At 39.4% G+C, this 25012-nt stretch overlaps 1 protein-coding gene across 1 annotated transcript in view; it reads left to right on the plus strand.

Annotated features, from left to right (window-relative positions):
- Positions 1 to 25012, plus strand: part of LOC128695690 (fibrillin-2) — a gene marked incomplete in the record, with an annotated part of 295003 nt that overhangs the window by 246568 nt on the left and 23423 nt on the right. The window contains 7 exon segments of the mRNA XM_070093229.1: positions 3349 to 3579; positions 3877 to 4101; positions 12535 to 13027; positions 13164 to 13339; positions 13922 to 14119; positions 17803 to 17907; positions 21674 to 22348. Of these exon segments, the coding sequence (XP_069949330.1) occupies positions 3349 to 3579; positions 3877 to 4101; positions 12535 to 13027; positions 13164 to 13339; positions 13922 to 14119; positions 17803 to 17907; positions 21674 to 22348 (2103 nt within the window).

Raw genomic sequence — 25012 nt, forward strand, 5'->3', positions numbered from 1 at the left:
ACTTTCATCATCATTCAACACTTTCACCACACTCACACATTATCACTGCTTTTGCAGAGGTGCTCAGAATACGACAGTTTAGAAGCATATAAGTATAAAGATACACAACATATCCCTCCAAACTGCCAATATCCCAAACCCCTCCTTTAAAGTGCAGGCATTGTACTTCCCATTTCCAGGACTCAAGTCCGACTATAAGAAAATAACCGGTTTCCCTGAATCCCTTCACTAAATATTACCCTGCTCACACTCCAACAGATCGTCAGGTCCCAAGTACCATTCATCTCCATTCACTCCTATCTAACACGTTCACGCACGCTTGCTGGAAGTCCAAGCCCCTTGCCCACAAAACCTCCTTTACCCCCTCTCTCCAACCCTTTTGAGGATGACCCCTACCCCGCCTTCCTTCCCCTATAGATTTATATGCTTTCCATGTCATTCTACTTTGATCCATTCTCTCTAAATGACCAAACCACCTCAACAACCCCTCTTCTGCCCTCTGACTAATACTTTTATTAACTCCACACCTTTTCCTAATTTCCACACTCCGAATTTTCTGCATAATATTTACATCACACATTGCCCTTAAACAGGACATCTCCACTGCCTCCAACCGTCTCCTCGCTGCTGCATTTACCACCCAAGCTTCACACCCATATAAGAGTGTTGGTACTACTATACTTTCATACATTCCCTTCTTTGCCTCCATAGATAACGTTTTTTGACTCCACATATACCTCAATGCTCCACTCACCTTTTTTCCTTCATCAGTTCTATGATTAACCTCATCCTTCATAAATCCATCCGCCGACACGTCAACTCCCAAGTATCTGAAAATATTCACTTCTTCCATACTCCCCCTCCCCAATTTGATATCCAATTTTTCTTTATCTAAATCATTTGATACCCTCACCTTTACACACATTCCCAAACTCATCTACTAACCTTTGCAATTTTTCTTTAGAATCTCCCATAAGCACAGTATCATCAGCAAAAAGTAACTGTGTCAATTCCCATTTTGAATTTGATTCCCCATAATTTAATCCCACCCCTCTCCCGAACACCCTAGCATTTACTTCCTTTACATCCCCATCTATAAATATATTAAACAACCATGGTGACATTACACATCCCTGTCTAAGACCTACTTTTACCGGAAAGTAGTCTCCCTCTCTTCTACACACCCTAACCTGAGCCTCACTATCCTCATAAAAACTCTTTACAGCATTTAATAACTTACCACCTATTCCATATACTTGCAACATCTGCCACATTGCTCCTCTATCCACTCTATCATATGCCTTTTCTAAATCCATAAATGCAATAGAAACTTCCCTATCTTTATCTAAATACTGTTCACATATATGCTTCAATGTAAACACTTGATCTACACATCCCCTACCCACTCTGAAACCTCCTTGCTCATCTGCATTCCTACATTCTGTCTTACCTCTAATTCTTTCAATTATAACCCTACTGTACACTTTTCCTGGTATACTCAGTAAACTTATTCCTCTATAATTTTTACAGTCTCTTTTGTCCCCTTTCCCTTTATATAAAGGGACTATACATGCTCTCCGCCAATCCCTAGGTACCTTTCCCTCTTTCATACATTTATTAAACAAAAGTACCAACCACTCCAACACTATATCTCCCCCTGCTTTTAGCATTTCTGTCATGATCCCATCAGTTCCAGCTGCTTTACCCCCTTTCATTCTACGTAATGCCTCACGTACCTCCCCCACACTTACATTCTACTCTTCTTCACTCCTAAAAGATGGTATACCTCCCTGACCAGTGCATGAAATTACTGTCTCTCTTTCTTCTTTAACATTTAAAAGTTCCTCAAAATATTCTCGCCATCTACCTAATACCTCCATCTCCCCATCTACTAACTCCCCTACTCTGTTTTTAACTGACAAATCCATACTTTCCCTAGGCTTTCTTAACTTGTTTAACTCACTCCAAAATTTTTTCTTATTTTCATTAAAATTTCTTGACAGTGCCTCTCCCACTCTATCATCTGCTCTCCTTTTGCACTCTCTCACCACTCTCTTTACCTTTCTTTTACTCTCCATATACTCTGCTCTTCTTATAACACTTCTGCTTATACGTATATACATATATATACATATACGTATGTATTATATTACATATATATATTGGGGAGGAGGAGTATGGAAGAAGTGAATGTTTTCAGATACTTGGGAGTTGACGTGTGTCGGCGGATGGATTTATGAAGGATGAGGTTAATCATAGAATTGATGAGGGAAAAAAAGGTGAGTGGTGCATTGAGGTATATGTGGATACAAAACATGTTATCTATGGAGGCAAAGAAGGGAATGTATGAAAGCATACTAGTACCAACACTCTTATATGGGTGTGAAGCTTGGGTTGTGAATGCAGCAGTGAGGAGGCGGTTGGAGGCAGTGGAGATGTCCTGTCTAAGAGCAGTGTGTGGTGTAAATATTATGCAGAAAATTCGGAGTGTGGAAATTAGGAGAAGGTGTGGAGTTAATAAAAGCATTAGTCAGAGGGCTGAAGAGGGGTTGTTGAGGTGGTTTGGTCATTTAAAGAGAATGGATCAAAGTAGAATGACATGGAGAGCGTATAAATCTGTAGGGGTCATCCTCGAAAAGGTTGGAGGGAGGAGGTAAAGGAGGTTTTGTGGGCGAGGGGCTTGGACTTCCAGCAAGCGTGCGTGAGCGTGTTAGATAGGAGTGAATGGAGATGAATGGTATTTGGGACCCGACGATCTGTTGGAGTGTGAGCAGGGTAATATTTAGTGAAGGGATTCAGGGAAACCAGTTATTTTTATATAGCCGGACTTGAGTCCTGGAAATGGGAAGTACAATGCCTGCACTTTAAAGGAGGGGTTTGGGATATTGGCAGTTTGGAGGGATATGTTGTGTATCTTTATAGATATATGCTTCTTAACTGTTGTGTTCTGAGCACCTCTGCAAAAACAGTGATTATGTGTGAGTGAGGTGAAAGTGTTGAATGATGATGAAAGTATTTTCTTTTTGGGGATTTTCTTTCTTTTTTGGGTCAACCTGCCTCGGTGGGAGACAGCTGACTTGTTAAAAAAAAAAAAAAAATATCTAGAGCAGAAGGTCTATGTGGAAAAATCACTGTGCATATTGCACAGAATCTTTGCATTATTATTTTTTTATATTTAATTTTTAATATTTCTTACAAGTGGTTTATATAAATTTCATATACAGTTAAGAATGTTTCATCTTTCTTTTTGATTGACATCTTTGAGTGACATCTTTGCAATTATATCACAGCTGCCTATGTATGTGTGTCATTGTGTGTATATAATTAATTCCTTATATTGCATGACAGGCTTGTGAGGATGTTGATGAGTGTGAGGAGTTGGGCCACCAGTGTGCCTTCCGATGCCACAATATGGCTGGGGCCTTCCGCTGCATTTGCCCTTATGGCTACACTTTGGCTCCTGATGGTCGTCATTGTCAAGATGTTGATGAATGTTCAACTCCGGCAAACACTTGCAGGTTCCTGTGCAAAAATTTGATTGGGACTTTCATGTGTATATGTCCTGATGGATACCAACAGGTACAATTTATATAATGCACTATATTTGGAATATATATATATTGCTTTCTTAGTGTTCATTTTGACTTTCTAACTTATATCACTATTTAGTAACAGTAAATTTATCTGTCCTTCAGAAATATAGTAAATAGGCAAGCTTTAGTTCATAATACATTAGCATATTTAGAGTTGTATTATTAATTTCTTTGTGTACTGTATTTGTTTACACAGTAATAAAAATAACTTTGTTAAATAAAACATTTAGAATTATTATCATTTTTAAGATAGAAATTCATTCACTCTGTGGTTGTAAAACAGGTGGGCATGACTGATGACTGTAAAGATGTCAATGAATGTGCACTCAACCCCAACATCTGTAAGAGTGGTCGATGCATCAATACCAAGGGCTCCTACAGGTGTGAATGCTATGAAGGCTTTGCACCCAGCAGAGATGGGAAGCAGTGCATTGATCGTCGTGAGGGATTCTGCTTCCAGCAACTCATTGGTGGTATGTGCTCAACTACAAGTGACAGTCTGGTAAAGGTAAGGTCATCATTTATTTGGACACTGTGAGCATACACACACACACATACAGACTCACTCACACATACAACATACAGCACATGTCAGGCCCATCTTAGAATACACAGCATAAGTATGATACCCACACCTGATGAAGCATGTTAAGGCAATGGAGAAAGTGCAGAAGTATGCAGTAAGACTAATTCCAAAGCTAAGGGGTATGAACTATGAGGAAAGGTTAAAGAAAATTAATCTAATGACGCTGGAAGGCAAATTCAATTCAATTCAAAGTTTATTCTCTATAAAGATTACAATGTTGAATTTACAAAATTTGGTTGTTGTGTGGTTTACATGTAGTTAAATAATGATTACAGAGTGTACCACTAGAACGCCTAGCATGGCTAGGCATTTCGGGCAGACTTAGTTTAATTCTTTATTTTAAAATATTACAAATTATGAAGTAAGTTGGTATTATGGCTAAGTGACTAAATACTAGTTTGTGAGTTTAGCAATGTGAATGCTTTTGTTTTGGCACAGTACATAGTTTCAGTATTGGAGTATCATAGGATTGATTATTTTAAGATTGAGATTAATATTTCTGTTTATGGTCAAATAGGTGAGTGAAAGTGTGAACCACCAGGTGGTATTCGTGTAGTTAGTTGATGGGGTGTATCAGGGAGATAAGATGTTTCTAATGGTAGTTTTGAAGGTGATGAATGTGTCTGCAGTTCTAGAGTTCTCAGATAGGGTGTTCCAGATTTTAGGGCCTTTGACATACATTGAATTTTTGTAAAGGTTTAGTCGGACACGGGGAATGTCGTAGAGATGTTTGTGTCTGGTGTTATGCCTGTGGGTTCTGTCACAACTATCAAGAAAGCATTTTAGGTCAAGGTTGATATTGGAGTTTAAGGTCCTGTAGATGTAGATTGCATAGTAGTAAGTGTGGATGTACTGAACAGGGAGTAAATTTAGATCTATGAAGAGTGGGGGGGTGTGTTGCCAGGGATGGGATTTAGTGATTATTCTTACTGCAGCTTTTTCTTGGGTTATTATTGGCTTTAGGTGTGTTGCTGCAGTTGATCCCCAAGCACAAATAGCATAGGTGAGGTATGGATAAATAAGTGAGTGGTATAGTGTGAGAAGGGCATTTTGCGGCACGTAGTATCGTATCTTGGAGAGGATCCCAACTGTTTTGGATACTTTTTTGGTTATGTGTTGGATATGGGTGCTGAAATTCAGGTTGTTGTCAAGGTATAGGCCTAGGAATTTGCCCTCATTATGTCTGGTAATTAGAGTGTTGTCGATCTTAATGTTAATTTGTGCATCTCCTGCTCTGCTACCAAACATAATATAGTAGGTTTTGTCAGTGTTAAGCGTAAGTTTATTGGCTGTCATCCAAGTCGATATTTTGATCAGCTCTTCGTTAACAATGGTGTTGAGGGTGGCAAGATTAGGGTGAGAGATGACATAAGTAGTGTCGTCAGCAAAGAGAATGGGTTTCAGGTGTTGGGATACGTTTGGAAGATCATTGATGTATATGAGGAAGAGCAGGGGACCAAGGACACTTCCCTGCGGAACTCCAGTATCAAGTGGCCGTGTTGTTGATGCTGTGTCTTTAATGGTAACGTACTGATACCTATTAGTAAGGTAAGATTTGAAATAAGCAAGCGCATGGCCTCTTATACCGTAATGGTCAAGTTTGTGGAGTAGGATGTCGTGGTCTACTGTGTCAAAAGCTTTTCTTAGGTCAATAAAAATTCCTAGTGGATATTCCTTATTTTCCAATGCTGTGTAAAGCAGATCTAGCATTTTTATGATTGCATCATTAGTGCTTTTATTTTTCCTAAATCCAAATTGGCAGGGGTTGAGTATGTTTTGTGCTGTTATAAATGAATATAGTCTCCTGTGCACGAGTTTCTCAAAGATTTGGGATAGCAATGGTAAGTTTGATATTGGCCTATAGTTGTTTAAGTCTGTAGGGTCACTACCTTTATGTATTGGTGTAACCCTTGCCATCTTGAGTAGTTTCGGGAAGGTGCTAGTTTCTAGTGACTTGTTAAAAAGTAATGAAATAGCATGTGAAAGGATATGGGCCGCTCGCTTGTACAGTAATGGTGGGACATTAGACAGATTCCCTGAGTTGTTTTTAAGTGATTTTATAATCTCGGTGACTTCCGAGGGCTCAGTTGGTGCAAGATAGAAGGAATTTGGGAAATTCCCATCTAAGAACATAAGAACATAAGAAAGGAGGAACACTGCAGCAGGCCTGTTGGCCCATACTAGGCAGGTCCTTTACAAATCATCCCAATAACAAACATTTGACCAACCCAATTTTTAATACCACCCAAGAAACAAGCTCCGATGTGCTAGTCCCTCTCAAATCCAACCCCTCCCACTCATGTACTTATCCAACCTAAATTTGAAACTACCCAAAGTCCTAGCCTCAATAACCCAACTAGGTAGACCGTTCCACTCATCAACTACCCTATTTCCAAACCAATACTTTCCTATGTCCTTTCTAAATCTAAACTTATCTAATTTAAATCCATTACTGCGGGTTCTCTCTTGGAGAGATATCCTCAAGACCTTGTTAATATCCCCTTTATTAATACCTATCTTCCACTTATACACTTCGATCAGGTCTCCCCTCATTCTTCGTCTAACAAGTGAATGTAACTTAAGAGTCTTCAATCTTTCTTCATAAGGAAGATTTCTAATGCTATGTATTAATTTAGTCATCCTACGCTGAATGTTTTCTAACGAATTTATGTCCATTCTGTAATATGGAGACCAGAATTGAGCTGCATAATCTAGGTGAGGCCTTACTAATGATGTATAAAGCTGCAGTATGACCTCTGGACTTCTGTTGCTTACACTTCTTGATATAAATCCCAATAATAATATAAGTCCCCGGCATGGGCACTGGTATGTGGGATTTTATTGGCGAGATTAGATCCTATGGTTGAGAAGAAGTCGTTTATCTTGTTAGCTGTGTCAGTGGGATGTAGTGGTGTTTCATTAGGTTTAGTTAAGACAATATTCTTGTTTTTTTTCAGTTTGTGGGTCCCTAGAATCTGAGAGAGTGTTTTCCAGGTCTTTTTTATATCTCCTCTATTGTCTGTGAATCTACTGGAGTAGTATAGTTGTTTGGCTTTCTTTATTACTTTGGTGAGAACTGATGAATAGTGTTTAAGAATATCATTGTGTATTAAGCCCTGTCTATATTGCTTTTCATATTGGTGTTTCTTGTCAATGGATTTCAGAATGGTGCTGGTTAGCCATGGGCAACCAAGCCGTTTGTTTGTGATCTGTTTTGTTTTTATAGGACAATGTTTGTTGTATAGTCTAAGTAATTTGTTAAGAAAAATGTCTGTCCAGTCATCAATACCATTGGCCTTGGAGAATTCTGTAGGCCAGTCAACAATCTCTAGGTCAGCTGTGAACTTCCTTATTGAGGCCTCGTCATGGAGTCTAAATGAGACTTTGTTGTATTCAAGTGGTGGTTTACTAATGTTTGTCAGGAGGAAGGTAGGGTAGTGGTCTGTAGTGCTATCTGTGATTATCCCTGATTTAAGGGGGGCTAGTATATTGGTCCATATGTGGTCTATTATGGTTGCACTTGTCTCAGTGAGCCTGGTTGGTTTAGTTATTGTTGGTATGAGAAGTGTGTTGTTCATATTGTTGATGAAATTAGTTATAGGCTGATCATCTAGTAAGCCAAGGTTGATGTTGAAGTCTCCAGCTAAGAGAAGGTGGTGCTTATTCATTTGTCTGTTTGTTATTAGTGACTTTAATTTCTCACTGAAATTTGGGATGTTTGTGTGAGGTATCCGGTAAATGGCACCGATTGTTATAGGTGTCTTAAGGTTTTTTACAGTAAAATTAGCAAAAATGTATTCCCCATATTCATCACTAAAGCAAGTGGTGCTAATACAAGAGGACTGTGGAAGATGTGAAAGGGCAGATAGGGACAGGCTGTTTGAGAGGCAGGGAACAGGTACTCAGGTCCACATCTGGAAGTTAAAGACAGACAAGTCACAGGGATGTCAGGAAGTATTTCTTCAGTCTCAGGATGGTCAGGAAGTGGAATGACCTTGACTTAGAAGTGGTGGAGGCAGATTCCATACATAGTTTTTAGAAGATATAGGACCTATGAGCCACTAACCAGACTTAGAGTTGAAGATCTAAATTTTTTTTTATGAGAGTTGAAGATCTAGATGAATTTTTTATGAAAGAACCTCAGAATTTGGTAAGCACAAGCCCATCTGACATTATCCTGATGCCAAATAACTTTGAACAGGCAATAACTGACATGCCCATGCACTCTGCCCCAGGCCCAGATTCATGGAACTCCATGTTCATCAAGAACTGCTTTTAGCATCCTATGGAGGGGGTGCTTGGACACTGGGGTTGTCCCACAGTTGCTGAAAACAACATACATAGCCCCACTCCACAAAGGGGGCAGTAAAGCAATAGCAAAGAACTACAGACGAATAGCACAAATGTCAAATATCATAAAAATCTTCGAAAGGGTTCTAAGAAGCAAGATTACACAACCCAGGGCAGCATGGGTTTAGAGCAGGTTGTTCCTGTCTGTCCCAACTACTGGGCCACTATGACAAGGTCCTGGATGGTCTAGAAGACAAGCAGAATGCAGATGTAATATACACAGACTTTGCAAAAGCCTTTGACAAGTGTGACCATGGTGTGATAGCACACAAAATGCGTGATAAAGGAATAACAGGAAAAGTTGGTAGATGGATCTATAATTTCCTGACAAATAGAACACAAAGAATAGTAGTCAACAGAGTAAAGTCTGAGGCGGCTTCGGTGAAAAGCTGTGTTCCGCAAGGCACAGTACTCGCTCCCATCTTGTTCCTCATCCTCATATTGGACATAGACAGGGTTATAAGCCACAGAGCTGTGTCTTCCTCTGCAGATGACACCTGAATCTGCATGGCAGTGTCCTCCATTGAAGACACTGCAAGGCTCCAGGTGAACATCAACCAAATCCTTCAATGGGCTGCAGAAAACAGTATGAAGTTCAATGATGAGAAATTTCAACTACTCCGATATGGTAAATGTGAGGAAATTGAAATTTCATCAGAGTATAAAACAAATTTCAACCACACAATAGAGTGAAAAACTAACGTCAAAGACCTGGGAGTGATCATGTCGGAAGATCTTACCTTCAAGGACCATAACATTGTATCAATCACATCTGCTAGAAAAATGACAGTATGGATAATGAGAACCTTCAAAACCAGGGATGCCATGCCCATGATGACACTCTTCAGGTCGTTTGTTCTATCTAGGCTGGAATATTGCTGCATACTAACAGCACCTTTCAAGGCAGGTGAAATTGCTGACCTAGAAAATGTACAGAGAACCTTCACGGCACGCATAACTGAGATAAAACACTTCAATTACTGGGAACACTTGAAGTTCCTAAACCTGTACTCCCTAGAATGCAGGCAGGAGAGATACATGATTATATACGCTTGGAAAATCCTAGAGGGATTAGTACCAAACTTGCACACAAAAATCACTCCCTACGAAAGCAAAAGACTTGGCATACGATGCAACATCCCCTCCATGAAAAGCAGGGGTGCCACTTGCACGTTAGGAGACAACACAATAAGTGTTAGGGGCCCAAGACTGTTCAGCTGCCTCCCAGCATACATAGACCCCTGGCTATCTTCAAGCAGGCACTGTACAAGCACCTAAAGTAAACACCTGACCAGCCAGGCTGTGGTTCGTACGTTGGATTGCGTACAGCCAGCAGTAACAGCCTGGTTGATTAGGCCCTGATCCTCCATGAGGCCTGGTCACAGACTGGGCTTAAGGGGCATTGAACCCAGGAACTCTCTCCAGGTAAACTCCAGGTGAGGCTAAGAGAATATGAATCTGGCAATCGGCAAGTTGAGAGGTAGGACCAGAAGCTAAGATTGGCTCCTGCAGCCATACATAGGTGAGTATATCGGTGAGTAAATGCACACACGCTCACAGACACACATATATACAGTGTATGTATAACTGAAAAGATGATTGAGCATAAAGAAATGTACAGGCAGACCCCGCTTATACAGCAGGTTAGGTTCCAGGCTACTGCTGTAAAGCGAAAATCACTGTAAAGTGAAACATAGCCTTTTCTTCATTTTCAAATGCATATAAAATTCTGACAACATGTTACTACTATCATATATTAAGTTAGCAATAGAGCTAGACCTAAAAAAGGCATATACAGTACACACATAACTTACCTTAAAATATTTTTTTGTAGGAAGTCTGAATAAATGAAGAATGGGTATAATTGAAAACTGCTGCATTAGCGAAGTGCTGTAAAGTGGGACCCTCCTGTAATTCATGGGATATGGGAAAGACTGGAAATCTTCTTAGGTCATATATTAAAAAGTTAACATTTCAGTGATGAATCACTCTACTACCAGAATTCATTCTTGGAACATATACAAACAATAACAAAAATACAATAAAACATTAGGAAAACATGAAAAAGCTTAAAATTAAGTTCACAAACCAGAAAGGAAGTGCTGGTTTGAACCCAGACCTCACCTATCAGACTTGGTACACATGTAATCCTACTCACTGTGCTATGTATGGTAGTCTGGGTTAAGAATAAGCAATTAACATTGCCAGAATTTATTGACACTGTTTCTTACATGCCTACGGTATGCAGAGAGAGGCTCAGCTGGCTGTCCAGGTGCCTCTGGCATTGTCAGCACCCAGCCAGACTATCATTCCATACACTACCATATGTTATTAGCAATAGCACTACCTGTTAAAAAGAAATGCACAAACTTCTCTTTTGAGCACAAAACCAACTTATGAAGGATGAGGTTAACCATAGAACTGATGAAGGAAAAAGGGTGAGTGGTGCATTGAGGTATCTTTGGTGACAAAAAACGTTATCTATGGAAGCAAAGAAGGGAATGTACGAGAGTATAGTGGTACCAACTCTCATATGTGGGTGTGAAGCATGAGTTGTGAATATTGTAGCAAGGAGGGTGGAGGTAGTGGAAATGCCGTGTCTTAGGGCAATGCGTGGTGTAAATATTTTGCAGAGAATTCGTAGTGTGGAAATTAAGAGGTGTGGGGTTACTAAAAGTATTATTCAGAGGGTTGAAGGGGGGTTGTTGAGGTAGTTTGACCATTTAGGGAGGATGGAGCAAAATAGGATGACTTGGAGGATGTCAGAGAGGAGTGAATGGAGACAAATGCTTTTGGGACCTGACTGGCTGTTGGAGTGTGAGCAGGGTAATATTTTGTGAAGGGATTCAGGGAAACCAGTTAGCCAGACATGAGACCAGGAGGTGGGAAGTAAAATGCCTGCACTTTGAAGGAGAGGTTTGGAATATTGGCTGTTTTGGAGTGGCATCTAAACTGTTGTATCCGAGCACCTCTGCAAAGATAGTGATTATGTGTGAATGATGGCACAAGTGTTGAATGATGGTGAAAGTGTTTCTTTCTTTTTTGGGTTACCCTGACTCTCTGGGATACAGCTGGCTTATTGAAAAAAAAAAAATTAAAACTGGTACTCTAATGAATGTTAGTGTAGAGGGTGGCTCTGGATTATTCCTCATTCTTTTCTCTGTGTCACATCAATGATTACTCATTGCACAACCCCTTATCTTTTCCTCATTGTCTTGAATGATCTAAATTGTTGATTCTCTACCACTAATTACTCATGCAGTCTCCATGATGTGTGTACCACCCTTCAGCATATCAGTTACCTCCAGTTTTTTCATAATAGGCATATTTTTTTTTTTTTTCTTTTTTTTTTTTTTACACAGGGTTTGACAAGGTTAAGGATCCCTAGCTTTATTGACAGCTATTTACAGGTTAAGGATTCCTAACTTTATTGGCAAGCTAAGAGCTGTTACCTACATCAGCTCATTTGAAAGCATTTTTATTGTTATGAGACATACAAGTAGGAAACAGGATGAAGTTGGAGCCATTGCTTCACCAGTGTCACTTGCACTTCATTTGGAAGCCATGATAAATATCCAGAGATGAGACAGGGTAACAAAAAGAAGAAAAAACTGAGCGATGTGTGCTAAGCTGAAATTGTACGGTACATGTCCAGATATAATGACCCACATTGGATGCTAGTTTATTTACATCATATCACTCTCCCCCCCAGTTCTGCTAAGACAGTGGTGTTGCCTAATGCATATTGGGGAGGTCTTGGGCCTACCTGCTGTGTGCCACCATTGGAAATGAATTCTGTTCCACCAAGCCACCATTGAATATAAATTCCACTTCTGCACACTTTAATGGAAATGGGAACACACTTCTACTATAAGTGAAAACCTAAATTTAAATCACATAGTATTGAAAATATGAGCTGTAACCACTTAACTTATGGATTTTTACTATTTCCCAAACTTTACTTTTGTGTTTATACTGTATTTCATGCACTTATTACCCTTACAGGTGACCAAGGCTGATTGCTGCTGTACAATGGGCCTAGCTTGGGGCCCAATGTGTGAACACTGTCCACGCAGAGGCACTCCTGAATATGATGATATTTGTATGGAAGCTGGCTTTTCCTTTGATGGCCTTGATATTGATGAATGTCAAATGCCTAATCTGTGTAGAAATGGAAAATGTATCAACACAATGGGATCCTACCGTTGCATCTGTGACAAGGGCTACAAACCTGATCATTCAGGAACGAGGTGCATTGATGTGAATGAATGTGAACGAACTCCTCCACCATGCAAATTTACTTGCCAGAATACTGAGGGCTCATATCGCTGCTCCTGTCCACGTGGCTACACTCTCAACCCTGATGGTATCACTTGCCGAGATCTTGATGAGTGTGCAACAGGTCAACACACCTGTGAAAATGAATGTGTTAACACCCAAGGCTCATACAAGTGTACATGTGCTCAGGGATACAACCAAGTTGGTGAACAGTGCATTGGTAAGGCTTATGTTCTTCATATTTTACATGACAGCATGTTTATGCTTTGGTATTATTGATCATATTCATTTTTATTTTTTATTAATTTGCCAAAACAAATTTAGAAAATAAAAAAATCTTAAATTTTTAACCCTAGATATTAATGAGTGTTTGGAGCAGACTGGTCTGTGTGGTCCATTGGGTACATGTATAAATACAAGAGGAAGCTTTAGATGCATGTGCCCTCGTGGGTATCGTCTTGATCCTTCAGGGACCATGTGTATTGACTCTGATGAATGTACCGTTGATGGATCATGTGAATCAGGATGTGAGGTGAACTCTCTAAAATTTTTGCACTTTGTTAATAGAATTATGTTAAATTTATATTTTATGATTGATAATATCTGGTACATTTTTTAATATGTTGTGTATCTTTATACGTATATGCTTCTAAACTGTTGTGTTCTAAGCACCTCTGCAAAAACTGATTATGTGTGAGTGAGGTGAAAATGTTGAATGATGATGAAAATATTTTCTTTTTGGGGATTTTCTTTCTTTTTGGATCACCCTGCCTCGGTGGGAGACAGCCGACTTGTTGAAAAAAAAAAAATTAACACATAATACTTTTTTTTTTCTTCAACAAGTTGGCCATCTCCCACCTAGGCAGGGTGACCCAAAAAGAAAGAAAATCCCCAAAATGAAAATGCTTTCATCATTCAACACTTTCACCTCGCTCACACATAATCACTGTTTTTGCAGAGGTGCCCAGATAAAACAGTTTAGAAACATATATAAAGATACAATATAAAAAGTGACCTGAAATAATATAATAAACTCTGAAATAATATAATAAACATAATACATATATACCATTAATAGTTTATTTTAATTAATGAATTACCTTTATTTATATAGAACTTGCAAGGTGCCTTCCTGTGTGGGTGTCCAGATGGTTACCGGCGTCACCCCTACTACAACCAGTGTGTGGATGAAGATGAGTGCTCCCAGAGCACACAGTGTGGTAGTGCAGACTGTCAAAACACGCTTGGGTCATATAAATGTATTTGTCCTAGTGGATACTCCTTCAACTTTGCTCTGTTTGTCTGCATCCAGGTTTGTTTATAAATAATCTGATTTAACTGAAGCTGTGTATGTACTATAGATTACCTGGTGAAGTAGAATACAGTATAAGTTTTTTCTTATTGAAACATTAACTTACTTTCAATTACTATATGAGTTTTAGTGGACTCTGCAAAAAAGTGCTAAATTGATTTGTTGCCACTTGATTTTTGGCATAATTTAAAAGATATATTTCACATGGTTACTGCAAGACCTATATTTACATAACATATCTATTATGCCATACTTCATCATACAGGATGATATTTAACATATGATGAATCAAGGTTTGTCAGCCTGAGATAGAAGACCTCAGTAGGGAGATCAGGATATCATAGGTACTGTAGTAATAGATAGCAACCCTCTAGGGAGATACTACCATCATGTCACTTGAGTGTCAAAATAGAAAGTTGTTAAATTTTTTTCACTCTGGCAGGATTGCTGGTCTTTTATTTCTGGCTCATGAACACAAGATGTGAGGTAAATATTACAAACTTATATAATACTCATTTTCACTATACATGTACCTTACCTTCACTTTCCTGTATATGTTTACTAAGAGATATAAGCTTACCACAAATGCACCAAATAGTCATATGCAAGAAATGTATTTGCTTAAAAAATCTGAGAAAAAATAAACTCCAAAGTTCAATCATAATCCCTATACAAAACAAAATTAAGAAAATTTGTTTACCTTTACTTATTTTTACCAAACAAATATGAACATACCAGTTAGGCACCAAATAGCCATATGCCAAAAGATAAATGCAATTGGTCAAAAACAAATGAGAACAAATTAAATAAAAAATTCCGTCATAATCCTCCTCCTTTTTACTCCAACCAACCAGCCTGGCTATGTCTGGACTGACATACATGCATTATGAACCTGTGAAAACTGGTAACTATGTCCCTGCTACTGTTTTCTCCCTCCTTCCATCCCCTAGTCCAGACTGTGTTAGTGCAACACAACTTAGTCTGGATAGGTGTCCATTTTGACTTGGCACTAGATGCTGATATTGGAAATCAACTATAGTACAATAAATCCCTCCACATAAATGACTAATTGGGGGGAAATAGATAGCTAGTAATGGCAGTTGTGGTGGATTGAAAAGAGATTGTTTTCTGTGGTTGTAACAATGAATAGTTCTGTTACTGATGGACTTCGTCCACTTTTTCCAAAGCAATTGACCCAGCTGATTTCATCCCATACTGTATTTTTGAAGTCCATTTTATGGAGGCTTGTTATGTGGAGGTTTTACTGTATAATATTCCATCCAAATTATACTTACTAGATTTACCACACCCAAATATGCTTGCTTTAGGTCAAATTTTTCTAATAAATGTCAGCATAAAGAGATACAGTAATCCCCCTGTATCCACAGGTGATACGTTCCAAGACCTACTGTGGATACCCGAAACCTCGGATAGATGGGGTAGATGGCAGGAATATTTTGAGGAACTTTTAATTTCATGCGGTAATTTCATTCACTGGCCCTGGGGGTATAACATCTTTTAGGAGTAAAGAAGAGCAGGATGTGACTGTGGGGGAGGTGCGTGAGGCATTACATAGAATGAAAGGGGATAAAGCAGCTGGTACTGACAGGATCAAGACAGAAATGTTAAAAGCAGGGGGGATATAGTGTTAGAGTGGTTGGTATTTTTGTTTAATAAATGTATGAAAGAGGGGACGGTACCTAGGGATTTGCAGAGAGCATACCTGGAGTTTACCTGAAGAGGGTTTTGGGGGTCAACGCCCCCACGGCCCGGTCTGAGACCAGGCCTCATGGTGGATCAGGGTCTGATCAACCAGGCTGTTACTGCTGGCTCACATGCAAGCTGACGTACAAACCACAGCTCTGTTGGTCAGGTACTGACTTTAGGTGCCTGTCCAGTACTTTCTTGAAGACAGCCAGGGGTCTATTGGTAATCCCCCTTATGTATGCTGGGAGGCAATTGAACAGTCTTGGGCCCCGGGCACTTATTGTGTTGTCTCTCAGTGTACTCGTGGCGCCCCTGCTTTTCATCAGGGGGAATGTTGCATCTCCTGCCAAGTCTTTTGCTTTCATATGGAGTGATTTTCATGTGCAGGTTTGGTACCAATCCCTCCAGGACCTTCCAAGTGTATATTATCATGTATCTCTCTCACCTGCATTCGAGGGAATACAGATCAAGGACCTTCAACCATTCCCAGTAGTTTAGGTACCTTATCGCACTTATGTGTGCCGTGAAAGTTTTTTGTACACCCTCCAGGTCTGCAATGTCGCCAGCCTTGAAGGAGGCTGTTAGTGTACAGCAGTATTCCAGCCTAGAGATCACAAGCGATTTGAAAAGAATCATCATGGGCTTGGCGTCCCTAGTTTTGAAGGTTTTCATTATCCATCCTATCATTTTCCTAGCGGATGAGGTAGATACATTGTTGTGGTCTTTGAAGGTGAAATCCTCTGACATTATCACTCCCAGGTCCTTCACATTACTTTTCCGCTCTATTGTATGGTTAGAATTTGTGGTATACTCTGACACATTTTTTAATTTCTTCAAGTTTTCCATATCTGAGTAGTTGAAATTTTTCCTCATTGAACTTCATATTGTTTTGGGTGGCCCATTCAAAGATTTGGTTGATGTCCACTTGGAGTCTCGCGGTGTCTTCAATGGAGGCCACTGCCATGATGATCCGGGTGTCATCCGCAAAGGAAGACACGGAGCTATGGCTTACATCTCTGTCAGAAATGAGGATGAGGAATAGAATGGGAGCAAGTACATACTGTGCCTTGTGGAACAGAGCTTTTTACCGTGGCTGCCTGGGACTTTACTCTGTTTACTATTACTCTTGAGTTTTATTTATCAGGAAGTTGTAGATCCATATACCAGCTTTTCCCATTATTCCTTTATCCCACATTTTGTGTGCTATTACACCATAGTCACACTTGTCGAAAGCTTTTGCAAATTCTGTGTATACTACGTCTCTATTTTGTTTATCCTCTACAGCATCCAGGACCTTGTCATAGTGGTTCAGTAGCTGGGACAGGCAGGAGCAACTTGCTCTAAACCCATGTTGCCCTGGGAACAAAATGAGAACAAAAGCAAACAGAAGAAAAAGAATCACGTAAAAAATATTGTTCAAAAAGCAATTGCAGACAGGCACTGAGATGACAGTCAGTCCGTATTGGTGTAAAAAAAAAAAAAACCTACTATGTAAGCATTCCTCTATGGCTTCAGTAGCTATAGGAGCTTTACATGTTTCATAATACTAAGCTATGTCTGTTATTGTTAAAAGGCTACAGGTGCTCTAGAGTCATATGAGTATAGCAGCCAGATGCTCTAGGCTTTTATTTACATTTTTTTTTATATCATTGGCTCTAGGTTTTTATTTACAATTTTTTTTTGTATCATTGGCTGTCTCCTACCAAAGCAGGGTACCTATTGCAGGAGACATGTTCACTATTATTCATTCAATCACCATCTTTCTTATTACAGTATATTTAAAAAAATGTAGGTTAAAAGTATAATAGAATATAAAGACTGCAGTAATTACATTTTGGTAGTATTTTTACAGTACATGTGTACTCGTTACTTTTTATGTCCGAAATTACCAATATCCATTAATGAGACGTCTGTTAAGGAGAGGTTGTATTAGTATTTTTGTCTTTCAGTGGTAAATAACCATAATTGTATTGCAGGTAGATGACAGCTGTATTTCCAGTCCCTGTGCATTTGGCTGCAATGCCCTTGGTGATGATGCTGTTGCTTGTGGCTGCCCATCAGGCTTCTCCAGGATTGGTTCTGTAAGTCAGTCACTTGGTGCATTATTATTATTGTTATTATTTTATATTTTATTTTATTTTTATTTTATAAAAAAGGTTGGAGGGAGGGATAAAGGAGGTTTTGTGGGCGAGAGGCTTGGAATTCCAGCAAGCATGTATGAGCATGTTAGATACAAGTGAATGGTATTTGGGACCTGATGAGCTGTTGGAGTGTGAGCAGGGTAATATTTAGTGAAGGGATTCAGGGAAACCGTTTTTTTTTTATATAGCCAGACTTGATTACTGGAAATAGGAAGTACAATGCCTGCACTTTAACCCTTTGACTGTCGCAAACCCCTTTCTGAAACTGCCATTCTATGTTGCAAAATTTTTGGAAAAAAAAAAATTATTTTTTCTTATGAAATGATAGAGAATCTTTTCCTGATGGTAATGACACCAAAAGTACAAAATTTGGTCAAAAACTCACGGAATTACGCTCCCGTGAAGTTAGCGGTCTCGGCAACATATACGCATCGGCGATTTTGCCGAAATTGAGCCCTGTTTTTGGCCAATTCTGTTGTTCCAGTTGACCAAACTCATAGCTATTTCTTTAGAACTCCATTTTTTCTATGAACTGAGTACAAGAAACCACCCATTTACTGATTTGAACTACCCAGTAAAGTAGTCAGAAATTGGCAATTTGGCCAATTTCATGCAAATTAAAAAAGATGCCAATTTCAAAATAGAGTCCAGAATAAACAATGTAGACATTCTTGGCACTAAAATAACATATCCTCTGTTCATTAGTCACATCTCTTATATTACTATTGCTTTCTATTTTGATTTTTTATTCATACAAAAGATACAAAATTTATTGTTATGCAGACTACTGCATTACTGTAAAAATGGTATAAATAATATCAGTGCACTAGTGAAAGAATATTAGACTCCCCAGTTGATGTGTATTGGACGTGTGGTGTGATTTGCTTACTCTTGAACATTGGTAAAAATCCAACATTTCCGGTACTTTGAGCTCAATTTCAAGGTCGTTTTCATCGTGAAACTAATCAAAATCATCTCTATTTCTGCAATATGTTTTCCATTTTATCACGTGAGACCACCAAAATGAGAATACAATGATAATACTATATGAAAATACACCTCAAAGTCAGTGTTTTAATCCAAAACAACAGTCAGAGTTTTTTTTTTCTCATTATGCACTGCATGTTGCAGGATTTTTTTTATGTGGTGCACACTGACCACACACCCATTCTCTCACATGTGGGCCTACCAGCTTTCTCCTGCTTAATTTGAAGCCGCTAGAATTATTGAGTATATATATGTCCGAAACACTGGCTCGTAAGACATATATACGACCAAAACAGTCAAAGGGTTAACCCTTAAATGGTCCAAACGTATATATACGTTCATTCATGCAGCGCCCCAAATATTTTGGATTTTTTTTTATAGAAAAAAAAACACATTTTTTGACATGTTTTAGAATAAAAAAAAATTAGGGTCAGTACTTACCGAGATATGAGGCTCAGAAGTTGGCACTGGATGCTCATGTGACAGCAACATCGAGTCCTGCCGCTTGCAGAAGTGTTGCCGATATACCTTTTCTTCTATTTTTCATATTTTATGTAATTTTTATGTTCTGATAATTACAATTTGTAGTAGTTCTTGTCATTTTATAACCAATCTTTGTTCTGACACTAGTATTAGGACCTGATATTGTACTCAAATTGTCACAAACACACTGACAGGTGGACATTTACACCTGCCTTAGCCATTTACTATTGTCTTGGAATATATACAAAGTATTTATATGTCCCAGCAATGTTTTGGATATGTGGAAGCACATAATAACAATGAGGAGGAGGAGGAGGAGAAAGACGAAGAGGAGGAGGAGAAAGACAAAGAGGAGAAGAAGGAGGAGGAGGAGAAGGAGGAGGGGGAGAAGGAGGAGGAGGAGAAGGAGGAAGAGGAGAAGGAGGAAAAGGAGGAGGTGGAGGGGAGAAGGAGGAGGAGGAGGAGAAGAAGGAGAAGGAGGAAGATGAGAAGGAGGAAGAGGAGAAGGAGGGGGAGGAGAAGGAGGAAGAGAAGGACGAGGAGGAGAAGGAGAAGGAGGAGGAGGAGAAGAATAATATGTAATAATAATAATAGGTAATAATAAGTTCCCTTGAAGCATGAAAAACAAAGTCCACCCCTGACAGTGACATGATCAGATGAGATAACATCTGATAAGAGCTGATGTTTGATGAGCATACACAGGGTAGGGGAGGGTGCAGCATATAAGAAAAGATTAGAGGTGATATGTGATGAGCATCGCCGCCCTCACTTTGTTTTCGCTGGTACACAAACATGTCTGTCTGTCTATTTGTCTGTGTCAAGCTCCCTGTCTATCTGTGTATCCGTCTAGCTCTGTCTCAGAGAGAGCCACAAGACTGCGTCATCATCTTTACTCATATCTTCAAGCAGAGTAGCACTTTGTCTGGATTTTTTGGGTTATCCTAGGTAATTTACACTATGTCTACATGCATTTATGTGTACCTGTGTAACAGAGATAGACAGACAGATAGAAAGAGAGAGACAGATTGAAAAAGATACAGAGACAGATAGACAAAGACAGATAGAGACAGAGACAGATAGACAGAGGTAGACAGAGACAGAGATAGACAGACAGAGATAGACAGATCCTAAACTTGGGGTTAACATCACTTTCCTCTTAAAAGAGGAATCCTTGGTGTTTGCTGCACTGTTTGCTCTAGCTGGTGCTCAATTTAACTGGTGCTCTCACAAGGTAGTAAGTGGTCCCAGATTTTTTTAATACCATGCACACTGAGTGTTAGGACTCATTCTATGCTGACAAGGCATCTCAGGCCAATCGTGCCAAATTTGAAGGCAGGAAAAATAAAACGTATATATGTTTGGGGCGCTATGCGTAAGAACGTATATATACATTTGGACCGTTTAAGGGTTAAAGGAGGGGTTTGGGATATTGGCAGTTTGGAGGGATATGTTGTATATCTTTATACAGTGGAATCTCAAATTTTGAACGTATCACTTATCGAACACTTTTTTTGAGCCAACTTTGTCCCTATTATCAAACTCGCCCCTATTTTCGAACCACCAGATACCGGACCTGTCCGGCAGCCCACTCTGTCCGCGTCCCCACGCAGGTGCCGTCTGGTTTTGTTGATGCTTGAGTGAACACTAACCTGCACTCTCATTCAAACATTTAACGATTATTTCATTGTGTTTAGTGCTTGTGGGACTGTGAAATAACTACCATGGGCCTAAAGAAACTTGCTAGTGGTACCCCTGTGGTAAAGAAAGTGAGAAACACCATAGATGTGAAGAAGAAAATAATACAAAAGTATGAGAGTGGTGTGAGACTTGTTGAGCTTGCCAGGATGTATGGGAAAAACAAGTCGACCATCGGTTCTCTTTATTTATCTTTATTTATTTATTTATTTATTAATTTGAACATGATACAGAGAAGTACAAAGGAATACAGTTATTAAAGTGCAACATGCCAAAACTCCTTGTATGCAGAGCATTATGAGCAGGCTTAAAATTAACTTAAGATTAACTAAGCAATGATGCAGTTTTCCACTCTTATTGTTTGGTATATTGTGTTTTCATTTGGAAAAGCAATTTTTTTTTTTTTTTTGCTAGATCAGTATATTTCCCTTGAACATTATATAATGTCTTAATAAAATAAAAATTCAACATAATCTATTAAATCAGTGAAAACTTGTATTAAATTAATGCTAATGTTTCATTATTGTGTTTTTCCTTTCAGGGTCACTGTATGTCCACTTTGAATCCACCAGTTGGTAGTGGTGGTTACACTGGTACATTCAGTGTTGGTGGATATGGTGCTAGTTCAGGTCTTCCTGGTGTCTTTGGTGGTCCTCCTGGTAGTTTTGTTGGTGGTCAAACTGGACCTGGTGGTTTTGTTGGTGGTCAACCTGGTCCTGGTGGTTTTGTTGGTGGTCAACCTGGTCCTGGTGGTTTTGTTGGTGGTCAGCCTGGTACTGGTGGTTTTGTTAGTGGTCAACCTGGTACTGGTGGTTTTGTTGGTGGTCAACCTGGTCCTGGAGGTTTTGTTGGTGGTCAACCTGGTCCTGGAGGTTTTGTTGGTGGTCAACCTGGTCCTGGTGGTTTTGTTGGTCAAACTGCCCCTGGCACTTTTGGTGGTGGTCAGACTGGCCCTGGTGGTTTTGGTGGTGGTCAGACTGGCCCTGGTGGTTTTGGTGGTGGGCCTGGGAGATATCCTGGTGGTGGAGGGTTGTATGGAGGTGCCACTGGCACAGGAGGGTATGGAACTGGTAGCACATTCGTCAGTGGCAGCAGCTATAGCTATGGAACATCCCAGTATGATCTGGGAGGTGTTCCTACCTTTCCCATTGGCCAACAGGATCCACATGGTGGAACTGAAAATATCATTTCAACTGAGGGATGTTTCTCTTGCAAAGTAAGTGAATTATGTATTCAGCTTTTCTTGTCCAACTCGGTTATTCATAAAAATTACATTGATAGGTATGGAACAATGGGAGCATAATTTACCAAGTAATATGTTTACATTAATATTATACTACATTCACAAAGATCATTCAGCATCTGAAGAATGGAGGGCATTTAGGTTTGATTGTAGGAAATGGAAGATAGCTTTTAGTTCCTTGGATTGAGCCTTTCACCAGCATCAGTGTGTCCCTCGTTTTGAAAGAAATACTATTTTTCGAAAGACTAGGAGAAGGGAAGCAGCTGAGGTGGACTTGTGTTATTAGCCAAGTACCATTTTTTCTGGTATATAAGGCACATGATATTACAAGGTGCACCCCCAGTTTTAGCGGGCATATTCTGGGGGGGGGGGGGGAATGCAGTACTGTACTTGCTTCAAAGTAGTAGTGGGTCAGTGGCTGGCTGTTTATGTGCACAGCATAGCAGAAGAGCTGGCACACAGTCCATTGTCTACTTCACTGCCACCATTCACCAAAACAAAGATGGCTTCCTCTTGATTATAGACTATGGCTAATTTACAGATATTTACAACTGGAGCTGGTTTCTCATTACATGCTGGTAAGGTGTAAATTATGTTATATAATAGTTATAACCACTAATCTGGGAAACAGTTTTTTAGGGGAGGGGAAGGTGGTATGGAGTTAAATTTACTGGTGCTGCAGCACTGAAATCACTGCTTGCCAATAACATAAAGCCTACTCTTGTTCCTGACCTTGAGCATCTAATATGCAGGGTGATTTTCTGAAAATTGTTTGGGAGAGAGGAGAGCATGCTTATACAGTGGACCCTCGACCAGCGATGGCATCGATTAACGATAAATCCGACCAGCGATACATTTTAACGCAAAATTTTTGCCTCGACTAGCGCTAAAAACTCGACCAACACTATTCGTTCCATCTGAGATGCGTCCACTTCTGGCCAGTGTTTACAAGCCAGCCAGCCACCGCGGTCGCTTCCAAGCTTACAATCGGAACATTTCATATTATCACAGCCTTTTTAGTGATTGCACCTGCAAAATAAGTCACCATGACCCCCAAGAAAGCTTCTAGTGCCAACCCTACAGCAAAAAGGGTGAGAATTACTATGGATATGAAGAAAGAGATCATTGCTAAGTATGAAAGTGGAGTGCGTGTGTCTGAGCTGGCCAGGTTGTACACAAAACCCCAATCAACCATTGCTACTATTGTGGCCAAGAAAACGGCAATCAAGGAAGCTGTTCTTGCCAAAGGTGCAACTATGTTTTCGAAACTGAGATCGCAAGTGATAGAAGATGTTGAGAGACTGTTGTTGGTGTGGATAAACGAAAAACAGATAGCAGGAAATAGCATCTCTCAAGAGATCTTATGTGAAAAGGCTAAGAAGTTGCATGAGGATTTAATTAGAAAAATGCCAGCAACTAGTGGTGATGTGAGTTTAAGGCCAGCAAAGGTTGGTTTGAGAGATTTAAGAATCGTAGTGGCATACATAGTGTGATAAGGCATGGTGAGGCTGCCAGTTTGGACCAAAAAGCAGCTGAAAAATACGTGCAGGAATTCAAGGAGTACATAGACAGTGAAGAATTGAAACCTGAACAAGTGTTTAATTGTGACACTGACAATGTTGTGAAACACTTTAGGAATGTCATTAAGGAACGGGAGGTACAGGCCTCTATGGACAGATATGTTGTGCGACAGAGGTCCAGTGACTCTCAAGCTTGTCCTAGTGGCATTAAAAGAAGAAGGGAAGTAACCCCGAAAAAGGACTTGCCACCTCAAGTCCTAATGGAAGGGGATTCCCCTTTTAAACACTAAGAAGATCAACACACTCCCCTCCTCCCATCCCATCAATCATCACCAGATCTTCAATAAAGGTAAGTGTCATGTAACTGTGCATGTCTTCTTCAGTTTGTGTGTATTAAAATTAATATTTCATGTGGTAAAAAATTTTTTTTTCAATACTTTGGGGTGTCTTGCACGGATTAATTTGATTTCCATTATTTCGTATGGGGAAAATTAACTTGACTAACGATTATTTTGATTAACGATGAGCTCTCAGGAACGGATTAATATCGCTGGTTGAGGGTCCACTGTACACCAGAAAATACAGTAAATAAAATGAAATCTTAAGTTGATTAAAGAATTTTATTAAGGCAAGAAGAAGTTGCAAAAATAAATCCACTACATGCTGAGGTGGTCTAGATATTCATGAAAATAAGTGTTGAGATAAGTGAATATTTATGCAGAGACATATTTATGTTAAATGGAAATTAAATAAATAAATGAATATGACAGGAAGACAAGTGTGAAGGAATGTATGATGTGTTATAAAACAAGTAGACAGTTAGTATCATAATTTGATGGTATACATTTCTGGTAAGTTGATGAATAAGACAGATGTGCAACACTTACACATCTTTATTGCCAGAATATTTCACTACACAATAGGCTTCTTCAGTTAAAAAAAAGTGAATACAACAATGGAAGCAGTAGAAGTAGGTTTAATGTGATCAGTCCATCATCCTTGGCTTGAGGTACTGCCCACATCCCACCTAGAGTGACAGGACTCATCACATTAAAACTGCTTCTACTGTCTCTAGTGTTTTATTCAGCTACAGAAGCCTGTTGTGCAGGCAAAAACA

The sequence above is a fragment of the Cherax quadricarinatus genome, chromosome 42, assembly GCF_038502225.1.
Source record: "Cherax quadricarinatus isolate ZL_2023a chromosome 42, ASM3850222v1, whole genome shotgun sequence".
Classification (NCBI taxonomy): domain Eukaryota; kingdom Metazoa; phylum Arthropoda; class Malacostraca; order Decapoda; family Parastacidae; genus Cherax; species Cherax quadricarinatus.